The sequence below is a fragment of the Chrysemys picta genome, chromosome 2 (genome assembly GCF_011386835.1).
Source record: "Chrysemys picta bellii isolate R12L10 chromosome 2, ASM1138683v2, whole genome shotgun sequence".
Lineage (NCBI taxonomy): Eukaryota > Metazoa > Chordata > Testudines > Emydidae > Chrysemys > Chrysemys picta.
Window position 1 is genome coordinate 168,100,578 of NC_088792.1, and position 17,391 is coordinate 168,117,968.

The window sequence follows — 17,391 nt, forward strand, 5'->3', positions numbered from 1 at the left end:
GCATCCCTTTAAAGGTTTCTTTTCCTTCCCCTCATTAAAAAAAGAACCCTATCACACCCCAGTAATCACAAGAATTGTATAACAAACTAGGACTCCTGTATAATACCAGATGGGGGGAGGGAGGCAGAGGGAGAATGAACAGGATTGCAGTTTTGTGCTTTCAAGGGGCTTTTGAACAGCCAGTTTTAACTTCAATTGTGAAAAATACTTTGACAATTTCTTTTTAGGTTTGTAACACTCACTGCTAAGACTCCACGCAAGTGTAGCATTGAAATATTAAAAGAATATTTAAATTACACTTTCAATCATTAGTAGTGCCATTTCCACTGATCTTAAAATTTAGCTTTACAGTTTGGATTCTGAAGGTTTTGGTGCAAAAAGCAAGCAGGCAATCCAGTACTCACACAATTGCATGCCTTTCTAGTGCAGTGGTTCTCAAATGTTTGTACTGGTGACCCTTTTCACACAGCAAGCTCTGTGTGCAACACCCCCCCCCTTATAAATTAAAACCACTTTTTAATATATTTAACATCATTATAAATGCTGGAGGCAAAGCGGGGTTTGGGGTGGAGGCTGACAGCTCGCGACCCCCACATGTAATAACCTTGTGACACCTTGAAGGGTCCAGACCCCCAGTTTGAGAACCCCTGTTCCAGTGAGACATGAGAGAACTTTAATTCTTGCCATTTTAAGCCAACATGGCTGAAGCTTTCATTGTCCCTGCAAATATAAGAGACCACCTCATAATGAACAGTGATTCATGAAACTGAAGCAGTTTAAAGCCCCAATCCTGCAATGGATCTCTGTTCCTGCAAAGAGGCATGCTGATTTCAATTCACAGGTACAAGTTCCTGTCTGCATGCATCTGCTTGCAGCACCGTGGCCCTGGGCTTACGCTCCCTTCCTCCCCCCAAAAAATATACATCTCTCACTAATGTTAATCTTTAGGCTTTATCTACTAAGTATAGTTGTTGCTAGGAAGATTCCAGATGTAACCATCTTTGTAGATGTTCCCCCGTTATGAACTTGTTTATTCAGAAACAAAAACCCCTACAGATTACCTATACAAAATTAAGAATATGACAAATCCTCTTAATTCAAATGTATTTGATACTGGATACCTTTTAATAGAAATTAAGAATCTAGATATTAAGATATGCTACTCAATGTTTGGGGGGAAAAATAAGCAGTCACATTTATTTCAATATTGCTTTAAAATATTGAGAGAGCCTATTTTCCAACAGATGTCTAAAGATGACCAAGTCAGGACTTTCTGGATCAGCTTCTTAGCAGCCAGGACTATTTCCATTTGGCTTCTGTGCAGAATAAAGAGAGCAGAAAAGGAATTCTTAAAACAGGTGACCAACTTCCATATAACTAGGAACAAGTTTCCCATGCACAGCTACACTTAAAAAGGCTGGAAGAATGCTATTTGTTGAATAATGTATTCAAAGAATAATGCTGTTATAAAGCTGGTTGAAAAACTTCACACAAATGATGCATTATTCATTGAACATCTATGATTTGACATATCATTTTATCTAATATTTGTCCAGCTTGGCTAATAACGCAGCTTTGTTACAGAGCTGCAGGGTGCAAGTGAAGCCTCCTCAGCTATACAAATTTGTCTCATTAAAATATTTTGTTATATTATCTCCATTCTTGCAAAGAACCATGTGGATGCTACACTTAGCCATCTGCTATTTATCAAGCATATCCTGAAATGCCTCTGAAATGGCAATTCCCCCATAATTGCTGTCAAAAGCCTTACAGTGCAGCAAAAGCATTCTCCTTGTGAAGGCCTTGCCTATCTAGTATCCTGTTGATATCAGAAAAGACTGCATGGTGTTGCTTTATGACCATATGTCTGCAATAAAGAGCAATCTGTTAGAATTATCACTTGCTGCTGACCATTTTCACATAGTTAGCAAAAAACGTACAGGAAGAAAACTGCAAACGAGGCTCCAGTAGTTTTGTGCCCAAAACACACAAGTTCCACACTAGAAGTAGGTTGAATATCTTCAGGTATCAGCTCATACAGGGCAGTGTGAATTCTTTTTGCCTCTGGAGGAAGAATTTTCTGTAACACATTTTGTCTGTAATTCTCCAAGTCATGCTTGACTTAGAGTGAATTTATATTCTAAAGAAAAGGTGGTTCCTTTATCCTTAGTATAGTATCTTCCCAAATGAAAAAGCTTAAGTGTTTCTTTCTGCTCTATGTCCCCCAAAGTGAAAATGGAGGGACTGGGTGACAAATTGCCTCTGAACACTAAGGGCTTGTCTACATTTATAGTGATGCAGTGGCGCAGCTGTGCCGCTGTAGCGCTTAGTAAAGACACTATCTACACCAACAGGAGAGCTTCTCCCATTGGCACAGGTACTCGACTTCTCTGAGGGCAGTAGCAATGTCAACAGGAGAAGCCCTCTCGTCAACACACAGCACTGTCTAAACCAGTGATTAGGTTGGTATAACTGAGCTCTGGTCTACACTACAGAGATAGGTTGATGCAAGGCAGCTTATGTAGACCTAACTCTGTAAATGTCTACACTAAAACTTCGCTCCCACTGATGTAACTCGCCCGCTACACTGACTTATTAATTCCACCTCCATGAGAGGTATACAGTTTAGTTCAATGTAGTTAGGCTGACGCAGTGTCAGTGTAGACACTACGTTTCTTACATCAACTGTTGCAAGCTTTCAGAAGCCATCCCACAATGCCCCACACTGACAGTTCAATCGGTGCAAGCGTTCCTGGTGAGGATGCGCACTGCTGACACAAGGAGCAAAGTGTAGACACACATAAGCAATGTAAGTTAGGTAGACTTAATTTTGTAGTGCAGACATGCCCTGAGTCACTCAGGGGTGCGGACGTAGTTACACCGACATAAGTTTGTAATGTAGACCAGAGCTAAGAGAACCATCACAGCAAAAGGTTTTAGAGAATGCTGAAACCCCAATCACATTTACTTTTGTCAAGGAACAGTGGGGTCTCTTTTCACAGGCACCATCACTTGTCTCGTCAGCTAGATACTGTTTCTTAATCAGGTTTGGCATATCCCATTATTTCATGTGTGACTCTGCAGTGTAAACATGTTCCTTTATTTGTGTAATGAGACCAAACAAATTCAAGTTGTGACTAAATTAAAAACTTGAAATCTAGTCACATTAAAAAAAATTTAAAAAAATAATCAGTTAAAATGTGTTTCCTACTGCACTATAGCTGTGTTCTAGTCTCCATGATACTTGTTTTACAATCACATTTTCCTACTTTTTAAAGTGGTTCTCTCGCCGATGTTCCTGTGTGAAACAACAGGGAAAAACAACCAACCAGCTGACTAGAGAAAGGAAACAGTGAAACTGATCACACACAGAGAGCTGTCAAAAGCACCAAGTGAGCAGACTGAAAAAAGGAAGACACATTCTTCTCAATCCCTTTCAATTAGAATAATCTTGGGGCCCAAATCTCTCACTGAGAACCATGCAGGTTCTGGGGAGGAGAAAATAGATGTTTCTTGTAACAATAGTAGGTATAAAATTTGTAAGCAGAGGTGTGATTTTTAAGTTGACAGTATCCCTTTGATTAATTCTTGTAAACATACAGTTCCTTGTAAGTGTTTCTATACTTCTACTCAGATCAGAATGGCAGTGACCTTCAGTTTATTTCCCCTTTTGCTCAGTTGTGGGGGGCTGGGTCACTTGCTGGGATCGTCTGGGTATATCTCACTTAATCACTTCTCAGCAATTGTAGGGGCTTGGGCATTGGTGCATGTTGGTCCCTCCTATTCCCTGCCTGTGGCACATAATAAATAGTCTAGTCTCCTGAGGGCTGTAATACTTGGGCATAATTTTGGTTGTTGGGCTTAGTGTGTAGGTGGTAGCATGTAATATGCAGGAGGTCAGACTAGATGTTCTGGTGGCCCCTTCTGGCCTTAAACTCTATAACTATCAGATGAAAGTACTTAGAATTTGAAAAACAAAAGGATGATGGGATTCCAGGGGCACCCATTATTGATGCAGAGTAGGATTCCATTGAAGCTGCAAAATATCTGATTTTAAATAGCCCCACCAAACTATAAAATGCATCATTTTACTAATAATTTGATGGGGAGCTGAACTGGTGTTGGAAACTATAGGAAATTTTTAGTAAACTTCTACTGAAGTCAAGGTTTTTAAAACTAGGTGATCTGAACTAATCCGTTCCCATGTTATCAGTTAAAGTTATTGGTTTTCCTTTTCTATTAACTTTATCAACTCAAAAAGTTCATCCAATTTAAATCCAATTAACAGTTTTAACAAGTTATCCACGGTTTATCTCATTCCCAAACCTTGACACATGCAAAAATATTATTCTGTTGCACACTACAGCCTCAATCACAGTATGAAAGGAATACTTACCCCAATTAGTCAGGACAAAACCTGAGTCTCGTTAGCACAAATGTCACCCTCCCATTTTCAAGTGAAATTGACAAGAAGCCTCCCAAAACACATGTACCACTGATTTATACAAGTGCTATTTAAAAGGACAGAAATAGCCTGCCTTCTAGAAAAGTACTATGCATAAAATAAATATACTTACATTTGTCAGAGGGGCATGTGCAAACATAGAAAACCCTTCAAAGATATACTCATGGTCATCATATTCTATAACAGTTGGCCTGTCTGTCTAAAAACAAAAACAAAAACAAAACAAGTTAAAGTTAAGATAGCCATGGCACGACACATGTTAACGTTAAAATAAATTGAACTGGACTCTTGGCTGGAATTGTTTATAAAGTACTTACTAAGAAGTTTGTGGGAGGTGACACTGTAATTCGATAGTGGTACAGTCTACCGGCATTGTTGGTCATGGGGCGACATGGCTTAATAGGCTTTAAGAGAAAGATTCATAGATTTATGTGCAGAGTTAAGGTTAATTTAAATAGAGGGAATAAAACACTTTTAACATGCATGAAATGTTCACTAGAAAAAAATTAAACAAAACAGGTGGTCATAATTAAGTATTCTTGGAGGAGGAGGGAAGTCATAGCATAATACATTTTTTTATTTAACTTCAGAAACATATACAGGGATAATATTCTGGGCAAAATGTAAGTGCAGTTCATACATTCTCCATATTGTTATGCACCTCTCTTGCATACAGAAGCCAGTCATCTAAGTGTTCAGGTGCTTTTCTTTTTCTTTTTTATATAATTTCATTTTAGGCAATTAATAAAAAAAATTATAAAGATTATACGTAGATTTTTCATTGGACAATCTCAATTCACTACAAAGGTAAGCAGGTATCTCACTTGACAGGTGGACAAATTGAGGCATCAATCAGACTAGTCCAGCATCACACAGTAAATCAGCATCCGAAACAGACAAAGAACCCAAGTCTGCCAGTGTCCTGCTTTAACTAGCAGACCACACAGTCTTCCTATGAAAAATACATGAATGGCTATGTCTAAATGTAGGAAGGTCTGCATGTGGCTCAGTGAAATATAAGGCTCCCAAGACTCATATTTTCAGGTTCTTCTGAAGCTCTCAGGTTTAATGGGTAAAAATACTCACCAGCAACTAGATTAAAGGAAGCCCTTGTAGGATCTGTTTTCTGCTAGGTTCTCAGTGCTCTGAGGCTCACACCAGGTTAAGAGAATCTATAATGGACTTTTATGAGCCCCCAAAATTCCCAGCATCCTCATCTTTAGGGGCAGCTACCTCCTCACAGTGTGTCAGTCAGATTTCAAAATTTTCACCTACTAAAAATGTTTCTCCTTCAACAAAATTTACTGTGGTGTGAGGGGATGAGGGAAATTAATCTATGTCTGAAATAGTTTATTACAAGCTTCGGTCTGGAGTAATTTTCTGAGACAGGGTAATAAATCCATGAAACAGAAATGTTCATGAATCCTGAAATGCAACAAAGCAGAGGGAGCAGCTGCAGTTTAAAAAAAAAAAGGGGGGGGGGGAGAGGGGAGACAAAAAAATGGCAAAAAATTATTTTGTTTGATTTTATTTGGAAAGTCACACACAGAGAAAATGATAATAAAACAGTAGAACCTCATGAATGACCAATTTCATGAATGATCAGTTATACAAACCATTGTAGGATAAGAACAAAGCCATGCAGTGCACCATGCTGAAAATTAGCACTGTACCTATAATTTTAAGATGGTCAATTTTATGAATTCTTCAATCACCAATTCATTTATAAAATAGGGGCTGAACAATACACATACATTTAAATCAAGAATGTAGGATTAAAAAAACAACAACAAATTCTGGAATGTAATTCCTTGGGGAAAAGTTAACATGGTTTTTGTAAAGGGAAATCATGCCTCACCAATCTACTAGAATTCTTTGAGGGCGTGAACAAGCATGTGGACAAAGCGGGATCCAGTGGATATAGTGTACTTAGATATTCAGAAAGGCTTTGACAAGGTCCCTCACCAAAGGCTATTAAGCAAAGTAAGCTGTCATGGGATAAGAGGGAAGATCCTCTCATGGATCGGTAACTGGTTAAAAGATAGGAAACAAAGGGTAGGAATAAATGGTGAGTTTTCGGAATGCAGAGAGGTTAATAGTGGTGTCCCTCAGGGGTCTGTACTGGGACTAGTTCTATTCAACATATTCATAAATGATCTGGAAAAAGGGATAAACAGTGAGGTGGCAAAATTTGCAGATGATACAAAACTACTCAAGATAGTTAAGTCCCAGGCAGACTGCGAAGAGCTCCAAAAGGATCTCAAAAAACTGGGTGACTGGGCAACAAAATGGCAGATGAAATTCAATGTTGATAAATGCAAAGTAATGCACATTGGAAAACATAATCACAACTATACATATATAATGATGGGGTCTAAATTAGCTGTTACCACTCAAGAGAGAGATCTTGGAGTCATTGTGGATAGTTCTCTGAAACATCCACTCAATGTGCAGCGGCAGTCAAAAAAGCAAACAGAATGTTGGGAATCATTAAGAAAGGGATGAATAGTAAGACAGAAAATATCATATTGCCTCTATATAAATCCATGGAACGCACACATCTTGAATACTGCATGCAGATGTGGTCGCCCCATCTCAAAAAAGATATATTGGAATTGGAGATGGTTCAGAAAAGGGCAACAAAATTATTAGGGGTATGGAACGGCTTCTGTATGAGGAGAGATTAATAAGACTAGGACTCTTCAGCTTGGAAAAGAGATGACTAAGGGGGGATATGATTGAGGTCTATAAAATCATGACTGGTGTGGAGAAAGTAAATAAGGAGGTGTTATTTACTCCTTCTCGTAACACAAGAACTAGGGGTCACCAAATTAAATTAACAGGCAGCAGGTTTAAAACAAACAAAAGGAAGTATTTTTTCCACACAACGCAGTCAGTCAGTCTGTGGAACTCTTTGCCAGAGGATGTTGTGAAGGCCATGACTATAACAGGGTTCAAAAAATATCTAGATAAGTTCATGGCTATTAGCCAGAATGGGCAGGGATGGTGTCCCTAGCCTCTGTTTCCTAGAAGCTTGGAATGGATCACTTGATGATTACCTGTCCTGTTCATTCCCTCTGGGCAAATGGCATTGGCCACTGTTGGAAGACAGGATACTGGGCTAGATGGACCTTTCTTCTGACCCAGTATGGCCGTTCTAATGTTCTTAACGTTCTCATAAAACAAAAAGTTTTCTATTAAAACTGATGTGCTCTAATGCTCTTTGTATTTTAAGGGGAAACAAAAAAAAAATACAACCACGAAGTGTCGGTTACCTCTACAGATAAAAATAGTGAGACTTCAGCAATATTTTTTTCCACAGGAAGGATGCTATATCATAAGAAAAGTAGCATTTTTGTGTAATTTTATTCCAATCAGAATAGGGTCAAAACTTAACAAATCATCTAGCAGTTTCTAGTGGAGACATGTTTCCATGTTGAGGCAATTGCATATCTTGCTACTATCAGCAAGAAAGTTACTAATTTATTCACTTTCCCTTTACATGCCTCCTCTATAGGGAAGACTCAGCAGAAACATAACTTGTGCATCTCCTTGATATCTGTGACTCAGTGGTAGTTAATGCTTTTTTGTTATTAATTTAGCTGCGTGTTTCAGAAACTTTAAAAAGAAATTGGCTAGTGCATAGGTTCAGCAACTATTTTCCCTAGTTTTCATATGGAGTTTCATTACAGGTAGCACATCCTAAATGTGAAATTACACAACCGGTAAGAAATCTGACTGATTTAATATGACACCATAATTTACTCTAAAACAATAACTTCCTCCAATTTATGTAAGAGCAAAACAAGGACCTGCCTACTGCTGACAATATGGCATTTATAAGTGCAATATTCAAAACTCGTTACCTCTTCACCAGGATAAATGCTGTGTCTTATTCCTGTTCGTCTGGCTTTAGCACTGCATTTGCACAATGGTCCATCATTCATCTGTCAAAAACAAAATAGGATTCTGTTTTTATTGAAAAAAGACAAGAGACGATGTCTGGAAAAGCATTTTGGTTTTAACATCATGAATGCTGATGCTTCAAAGAACCTGTCATACTTACAAGATTTATTGGTTTTAGAACATCCACTTAAGCAGGAAACTGTTTGTACAAACTGATATAAGGAAACTGCACAACAGCATTAGACTGTCATTGTTTTTTGTGCAGTGTAAGAAGGGACAACAACGTTGGCAGAATGACACCACTGCAATATCCCATGTAAGGTATAGCCTTTCCATTTCTTATTTATTAGAACAATCTGCTACGTGCGGCCAATAACCCTGCACTTTATATATTCATGGGCTTTATTTTATACACAAGTAGTTCTACTGTATTTAGTTGGTGAAATAATGGTCCTATGGAATTTGATTACAATGAGGCCAGGATTTCACCCCATGTATGCATAATTAAGCAAGTGTAAAAGTTTGTAGGTTTGGGGTCTTATTTGGTACTTTAGAGACATAACTGGAGTACTTCAAAAGTCGCCTGAACATAGATTTTTTTTAAAAATATGGCAATTTCTGAATTATGGGATGAATATACCAAATAACTCTGTCAAGAGGGGCATTACATACAATATAAAATTGAAACTTACCTTCTTTTTACCTCCAAGCCCTGTGAAGTCTGGGCCCACTGCAGACTGGCAGTTCCAGTTAGTGCAACACCCTAGCATGCTTTCTGGCTGTGACGTCACACCCACCACAGAACCCCGGTAGAGACCGGAGCCAACCTACAGAAGTAAATTAAGTCCCCCCTTTTTTCCACCCCTTTACAGTTTTGTAAAGTTTTAATTATTATATTTTATACCCTGTAAGGTATAAATATATTTTAAAAACTTCAAAAAACTGCAATTGTGTATAAAAACCCACCATGGGACTCCCCTTACCTTTAGAAGCAGTCTGCAGGTCCCAACAGAGCTCCGTGGTGGGGGGACATCCTCAGCCAACAGAGAGAAGGCTAGGGTGTCTCAGTGACAGGGAGCCAACAATGAACAGTGGGAATGGACTCCATATGGCCTGGGGGGGAAAAAAAGGCAGCCCAGTTTTAAGGTTAATTATTGACTGTTTGGCTGACATCGTTTTCCTCATAGATTTTGTCATAACACATACATGCAAGGGGGCTTAAGATGTAGTGCGCATTTCCTCACCTTTGGGTGTTTAACTGTGCATCCTTAATATCAGAGTGATGTGGTATTTTGCTCTTATACAGTTTGACACATACTTTGGAATCCTTCATGAACAAGTGTGCTAAATAAACATTAGCAAAATATTCTCATGTCAAGTCTAAGCTGAAAGCACATTTTCTCACTTGCCTGTATATCTTACATATTAGAGACAAGAGAGATAAATAATACAATAAACACTCAATCAGTTCAACACTTCATGAAAATCAGGGCCCTCCAAGGTGTCTCAAAATCTCTAGCCACTTTTGAAAATCTTGGCATTTACTCTTATTATTAAATAGTATTTGAATATAACACCTTAGGTGTGTGCATGGGGATTTACTCAGAAGCTAGGTCACCAGTCAGGCCCAAAGGTGCTTGTAATGTATGTTAGATACAACATGACATAAATTAGGGATAGATGACAGGCAAGAAGGGAGAGTGGTTTACACAAAAATTAGGCTGTCAGGCTTTTTTGTTTGGCTTGGTTTGGGTTTATTTTGCAAGACATGCTTGACGTTCACTCCTGTTTTGTGGGCGTTCCTGTAAAGCATTTCGGGATATCTACCCAAGGCATTTATAAGCCTATCACTTTTGCATCAGAATACTGACCAAAATTATGGGAAAGCACACTATTAAAAATAAAATTGTTCTGTACCGAATAAAACTCAGATATAAAAAGTATGTCATTGGCAAGGCCATGATGACTTTTTTGGAACTTTTTTCAGATGTCCCTTAGGAAGAAGTAACTCAAGGTAAATTAATGGAAATAACCATGCATTTCTGATACTGTTTACTTCATGGCCCTTCACCTCTCTCTATTTGGCAAACATTTTATACTGAGGATTCTATTATATTTGTTTGAAAAACAAGGCTTTTCAAACAAAACTCATACAACCTAACTTTCACAGTTAAATATCTCAACAGTTTTATAATTTTGGGTTGTGTTTTTTTTAACCCTAGGAGCATAAATGAGAGCTCATAATGGAAGTGTTGACAGACCTTTGAATTATTACGGCAGCAATGTGCATTGCAGTATCTTCTGCCATTATAATTTGTGGCCTTCTAGTGTCATGCCTCAAATAAAAGGCAGGAAAAACAAGTTTACTGGGGGCGCCACTTGACAAAGCGTTAGAAGGAACCATAAAAGAGTTAAAAAAGAAAGATGGAGATGGCAAATTTGCAAAGAACCGCCTGATCGCTATGTAACATATATATTCAAACAACATTTCATGAGCTCACCAATTACATTTAACGAGGACTATAATCTGCATGCAATTATAGCAGAACCATTAGGCAAGAAATTAGGAGCATTAACAGCATATTTAAGGCATTATTTATCATTATACAGTAAGAGCTTTTAGTGAACCATTTGTAAAGCAGATCTACAAGCTCTCTCTCCCTCATCCCAGCATTTATCTTTGTGCCTCTATTGCTAGGCTAACAGAATAGCACCATTACATTGCTGGTAATGCAGAGTTTACAAATACAGTCAAATATGATTCAGGGTGAAGAATCTCTAGGGTTCAAGGGTTTTAATTGAACTCCTGAGACTGAAAGTAATGTGCACTGAATAACAATAAAATATAATCTAGAAAGGATGAAAAAAATTCAATTGGACAGGAGACAACAGGTGTCACCTAGTATATTCTGTAACAAATCTGATCTGTAGATTTGTATGGCTCCTAGAACAAACCTTTTAAATACACAGTGAATGTTTTGCACACAATACCTGTCCGGGGTCATTGTACCAGAGCTCCTCATGAAGACGATCAGGGTGAGCTTTTTTACGCTTAATTTCTGCAATAACGTCAAACACTTCAGAATCTGAACTGCTAGAACAGCTGCTATTCTCATCTGAGTCACAGTCGGACTCACTGGAACTCTCTGGTTCAAAAGTAAAAATAAGGTTAGTTGAAAAGATCCCTCATTCATTCTTTTCCAAAACAGCAAGGAATTTTCTAATATCCAAGCAAGCATCATATAGATCTGCAAATTATTGAAGACTTATATAACATTCAGAAAAAAGAACAAGGAGTACTTGTGGCACCTTAGAGACTAACAAATTTATTTGAGTATAAGCTTTCATGGGCAAAACCCCGCTTCATCAGATGCATGGAGTGGATGAAGTGGGCTTTAGCCCACAAAAGCTTATACTTAAATAAATGTGTTGGTCTCTAAGGTGCCACAAGGACTCCTCACAGCTACCACTCTGAAACATAATATTCAGAGTGGCTCTTATGAATCCTAGGACAGCAATTAAGTTTTAATTTAAAGAGTGACAGTAAATACTAAGGTTATTGAAAGTTGCATTAACTGAATTTGTTTGCACACACGAGTGGAATAATCTGACCAGTTGCCAAGAGAGCAATTCTATGCTCTCTTGGTCAACTTGGTAAATTCAGAAGAGCAATTTCTATGCTCCCAGTCACAATTGTTTGAAGCTAAAGGACTGAAAGGAAGAGGACTATGAATTTATAATCCACACAGTAAAATCTAAAAAAGAAAGAAGAGACTGAAAACATGTACATTGCATCTATATTCATGACCATGCATACCGATGATCAGCTAAACAGAGCTGGTTTCTTTTCAAGTTGTTTCAGGTTCTCATGAGTTATGGTAATAGCATTGCATATATTTGTGCTCGTAACCAAGATTATTTAATTTTGTTGTAGATAACCATTAACCAATTTCTTTTTTTCCCCACTCCAAAAAGGGTGAATGCAAAAAAGCAGTGTTCCCGAACCTGTAAGGTTACATTGGAGAACTGAAGGCCACACAATAGTTCAGAATTCAAGATGTCCATGGAGAGCTCTAGCATTCCATGGAGCGGGATTAGCTTTTCACAAGCTGGTGATGGTTTAGGAGTTTATCAGAAATTTCCTTAGTCACTTAAAAAAACAAAAACAAAAAAAACCCTGCCTGAAGGGAGAGCTAAACTTAATTCCTCTGAAATCCCAGTATTTTTAGGACTATTACAGGACTCTTATTTTTTCCTTCTTTTTGCTCTGGTTCTCTGAAGGAGATGTTTCCTGCTCCAAATGACATTATATGCAGTAACCGAAGCAGAAGGAAGCCGTTTTCTGTAGCGGAAATTTAACACCTCCTGCCAAACTCCATATAAGTAGGCTTTAAAGGATTAGATTTTATCTATAAATGTTGGTAAATATTGATTTCAGCATGCACATACAAATCGACAAAAAAAAATTCTATTTATAATAATCAAAATTTACCAATAGGCAAGGGAAGAAAAATGCTGCATGAGAACTTATCAGAGTTTGATTTAAGGCAATTTACTTTGTATATTTTGACATGTGACATTGACAATTTGTGCTTTGATTGCTAGAAAGCTTTAACATTTTGAATCTCAACATCTACAGTCATTAAATAATTATCTGACCCCTCCCATTATTTTCCACAACTGTAAAAATCTAAAATAAAAATAAAAATAAATGCTTAAAACCCATACTTTTGCGCAAGTGTGAAAAAATTAAATAGATACAATTTCAAAAAATGCTTAAAAAAAAACATTGATATGAGCCATCAAAGTAGTAAAAGAATAAAAACTGAATTCTGCCAAGCGTACATTTGAATCAGGCTGTGGGAAAGGCTCATGCTGACACCACAAGAGAGTGCAAACATACAGCCCCCGATGGCTGCAAGGTTAACTTATTCAGGCTGCAGACTGGAACAGTGATAAGAGCCTTTCTGTGCCCGCTAGGCAACTGACTGCATACAGTAGGATGAATTTAGTAGTCTGTCCTCCTCCTCACTGCCAACAGCATCATCTATGGTGCCCAGGAAAGGCAGACACCTCTGTATGAAACTATTCTCCCGCAGGGGCTAAAAGAGGTGCAGGCTTTTCAATGGGCCCTCCACTGTTGGGTGAATTTTACCCTGTATATACAGCACTGACCAAAAAGTACATTTACATTCTATGTTTAGAATAGTTAATACACTTTTTTAATTAAAAATCTATATTTATTTCTGTCTCTCCCTCGGATGTCATTTTACTTTGCTAATATCTCATTGATTGTATTATGCTATATTTATGGCAAAATAACATGACAAAATAAAGATATATACATGACTAGGCTCAGTTTTGAGCAGCTCAGTTGTTTAAACTTGTAAAACTTGAATAAAAAAATTTAACCTCAAGCTACCTTGATATACAGGTGAACGTCACTAATTAACACCAAGGACTGAGTGAGACATTGTGAATCACTGAAGTTTAATAAATAATAAGCAAGGGCCCAACAATGCTCCCACTGAAGTAAATGCAAAAACTGCAAGGGGAGGAGGACAAGGTCCCTAGTAAATAAATGCAAAAAGGATAACACCACAAGTACATACAGTACTTGGGCTCATTTATCTTTACCATTTATCATTTAAGTTCTAGTTATGATATTTAATATTTTAGCAAATATACTGCAGGACAAAATTCTCAGCCTACGAACCATCACTATGCAAGTTAAAATGTATTTCGAAACCCAGTACTTCTGAACATAATGAAACCACCAAGATGTGCAGTGAGACTCTGATCCACAATGGGAGTGCAGCAACTCTCACCATGCAGGATCAGGATCATAACCAGCCTTAGACACCATGTGAATTTATGACTGTTCCCCTTGTCTTCCCTTTCTACCTATTTGAGAGACCATCACATTGTATCTTTCCTAAAATTAGACTGTGAGTTCTTCAGGGCAGAGACCAGGTCTCATTTGATTTGTGACTTGCTTAACATGTTTTTGGGTGCTAGACAGACAAAGAGCAAACGTGTTTTACACAAATAACTGACTTCTGAGCATTGGGAGACTTCTTATAGCATTCCTCTATTAAATCTTTGCCCTGAGCTGGGGAGTGACCAACAATATTTCATGCAGATTAACAATGTGCTAATTAGCAAGTTTTTTACTTCATGTTAAATAGAGAGCCATAGTAAAACAGAGTATGTTTAAAATGTATATGCCACTTCTTCAATCATCTTTCAATTGTACTTTAGCAATAATCTTATTTTCAGCTGCCACATCAGCCTGCAATTTGACACTTTAAAGATAATGCCTAATACACAAAGGGTGCGGTTTTCAAAAGCACTTAGTGTTGACCTAATTCCACTCCCACCGAAGGCAATGGTAAGACTCCCACTGATTTCAATGGGAGGACAGTTAGGCTGATGCTGAGCGCTTTTGGAAACACCACCCAGCATATATTCACACAAAAGAACAAACAAACTGGTATAAAGAATGTAGTCACTGTTCATTACTCGGTTTCAGGTCTTCGCCAACGTGGCATTTACCTAAATCCTCATCGAGTTTGGTCTTTGGTGGCTCCCATGGTGGCCGGGCTGCTTTGGCTTTTTCTTGTCGCTTTCCTAACTCCTCCTCAAACCTTTCATACAAATCTCGGAGCCGACTTGTTCCAACCACCGTGGAGTCCCCCTGATAATGACAACAAACCAAAAACAAAACAAACAGAAAATTAAAGAAGCCTGTGATGGGGTATAACTGCCCCACACTGGACAGGACAGGGTTAACCCCATACTGTGGGCTGTGGAAGCCATGCCCCTTCGCCCCAACTGGGACTACAGTATAATAGTGAGCAGTCCAGCTCAGTCTGGGCTGACCACTGAGGACTACTCCTGAGGGCATTCTGTGCCCAAAAAAATAAAAATTATGCACCAAAAAAATTAAAATTCTGTGCACAATATTTTAAAATTCTGCAAATTGTATTTGTCAAATAAATGTGGAGGCTCCCGCATGGCATTGGGGAGCACAAGCCACCGGTTGCACAGAGGTGGGAGTTTGCAGAGCTTTCTGCAGCCGGGAGTAGCAGTTGAGCCTGGCACACAGTAGGAGCCACCAGCCAGGTTTTCCCCAGTCCCGCCGCCTGCCCCACAGTGATTTACCTCTCTGCCGGCTGTCCTGGGCCCCCGAAACATACTGCTGGGGAGGGTTGCATGACCACTGATGTGGCTTCCCTTTGCTTCCCCATCAGAAAGTCATTTTTCTGGGAGGAAGCAAAGAAATCTGCAGGGGACATAAATTCTGTGCACGCATAGTGGTGTAGAATTCCCCCAGGAGTAGAGAATGTGTGTTGCGGGCTCCCGCTCAAAATCTACCAGAGCCCCAGACCACAGAGGCCAGACACACTGAGACCCAGGTAAATAGCTCGCTACCCACGGAAGCCCACTGGGGAAAGGAGTCGTCAGGAACTTCGCCGGCCAATGACCCTAGAGAGCCAGAGTACCTGTGGACTACAGCACAGGAAGACAGGGTAGAAAGTAGCCCAGGGGAACTAGACATTGATCCGATTGTGGAACCAGGAACAGAGTCAGTGTGTTTTGAAGGGATCCCCGCTGACTCAGTGGCGGTTACACTCGCCGTTGATAGGGCCCTGGGCTGGTGGAATAGGGAGGGCCTGGGTCTCCCTACCCCGGGCACCAACCCACCCCTGGGTGGTGAGCCACCCCGTCTGGCCACCAGGCCATACTGCCCCACTTAGATAAGCAGTCCTATTGGCTTCAGCCCCAAGGCCATACCGCCCTGGCCTGCACCAAAGGGTGGCCCCATCGACTTTGGTTATTAGGCCATCCTGCCCTGCATCCAGGACAGTTCCCTTGGCAGGGCATACTTGCTCTGTGACAGAGGCTTTGCAATATTAATGTCTTAAAATATGGTGTGGTTTCATCATTCCAGAATGAACAAATGAAAAAAAATCAACAAAACAAAAAACATTTTCTAGAAATGGTCCAGTGTAGCATGGGAACTTTGTATAAAATCACTAGGACATATGTAAAGGCATCCTTTCACCAGCTGACCCTGATGCTAGAGAACTGCATTCAATTGTACACTGTCATTATCAGTAGAGCCCTGTGCAGATACAAAAGTGGCATCTGCATCCGATCTGTGATCCGCAAACATGGTCCACAGATATCCACAGATTTGCAGGCATCTAGATATAAAATTTGGATCTGCATCCATCCGCTATCCACAAACATGGTCTGCGGATATCTGCATCTGCAGATTACATTACCAAAATACAAATAACTCTAGAGTGATGAAAAGAAAACTGGAGGGAAAAGAAAATTGGGGAGCATTAAGCATTGGATAAAACAAAAATGTAAAGCTGTTAAAATGCTTGTAGTAATCACTGTATAGAAGGATAGTACATAGTAACTGAGGGGTCTTCATAGACATACCACTTGATCCATAGGGTCATTTGAATAGTAGCTTTCTGAATGGGTACAACGAACCCACACAGGCTTGAGCAATTCTTCATCTTCCTCTTCATTTTTTTCTGAAATGATCTCCTCTGGCTCTTTATCTTTAATAGCAGTATAACTTTTCTCTTTATTGGCACTCTGATTCTCTGACCACCTCTCTCTCTCCTCCTCCCATCGAGGTCTCTTTCTCTCTCGGCTGGGGGATCGGCTTCAATGGGAGAAAAGAAAGAAAAGCAATCACAAGTTGTTTTGTTTTTTAATATTGATATAGTTATAATATAAAATTAATAGTTCACTCTAAATCAATAGGTCATTTTACCATATGACTTGTAGTAGAGTTCACTTGGTATTTCCTTATTTTAAGGGGTTAACTTTCAACAGTAAATATTAGCTTTTGGTACAAATCTAGTATATGGAGTCACTTAACAGCAACTCTAGAGTTAAGACTGAAAGCCCTTTATAATTTTAAGTCCTATTTTTGACCACACTGTAACTCTCAAAAAACCCTCATTTTAGCCTAAAATGCTTATCTTTACATC

The 17,391-nt window shown here is 39.0% G+C and overlaps 1 protein-coding gene across 5 annotated transcripts in view; it reads right to left on the reverse strand.

Moving 5' to 3' along the window:
• Nucleotides 1–17,391, reverse strand: part of DROSHA (drosha ribonuclease III) — a 92,709-nt gene that overhangs the window by 64,571 nt on the left and 10,747 nt on the right. For 3 of the 5 annotated variants that reach the window (XM_065584794.1, XM_065584793.1, XM_065584797.1), the window contains exons 4-9: nucleotides 16,829–17,060; nucleotides 14,894–15,068; nucleotides 11,363–11,517; nucleotides 8,332–8,412; nucleotides 4,783–4,869; nucleotides 4,578–4,664 (exon numbers count right to left, since the gene is read on the reverse strand). In XM_065584794.1, coding sequence (XP_065440866.1) covers nucleotides 4,578–4,664; nucleotides 4,783–4,869; nucleotides 8,332–8,412; nucleotides 11,363–11,517; nucleotides 14,894–15,068; nucleotides 16,829–17,060 — 817 coding nt within the window. The remainder of the gene's footprint in view (nucleotides 1–4,577; nucleotides 4,665–4,782; nucleotides 4,870–8,331; nucleotides 8,413–11,362; nucleotides 11,518–14,893; nucleotides 15,069–16,828; nucleotides 17,061–17,391) is intronic. The other 2 variants (XM_065584796.1, XM_065584795.1) reach the window with 1 other exon arrangement.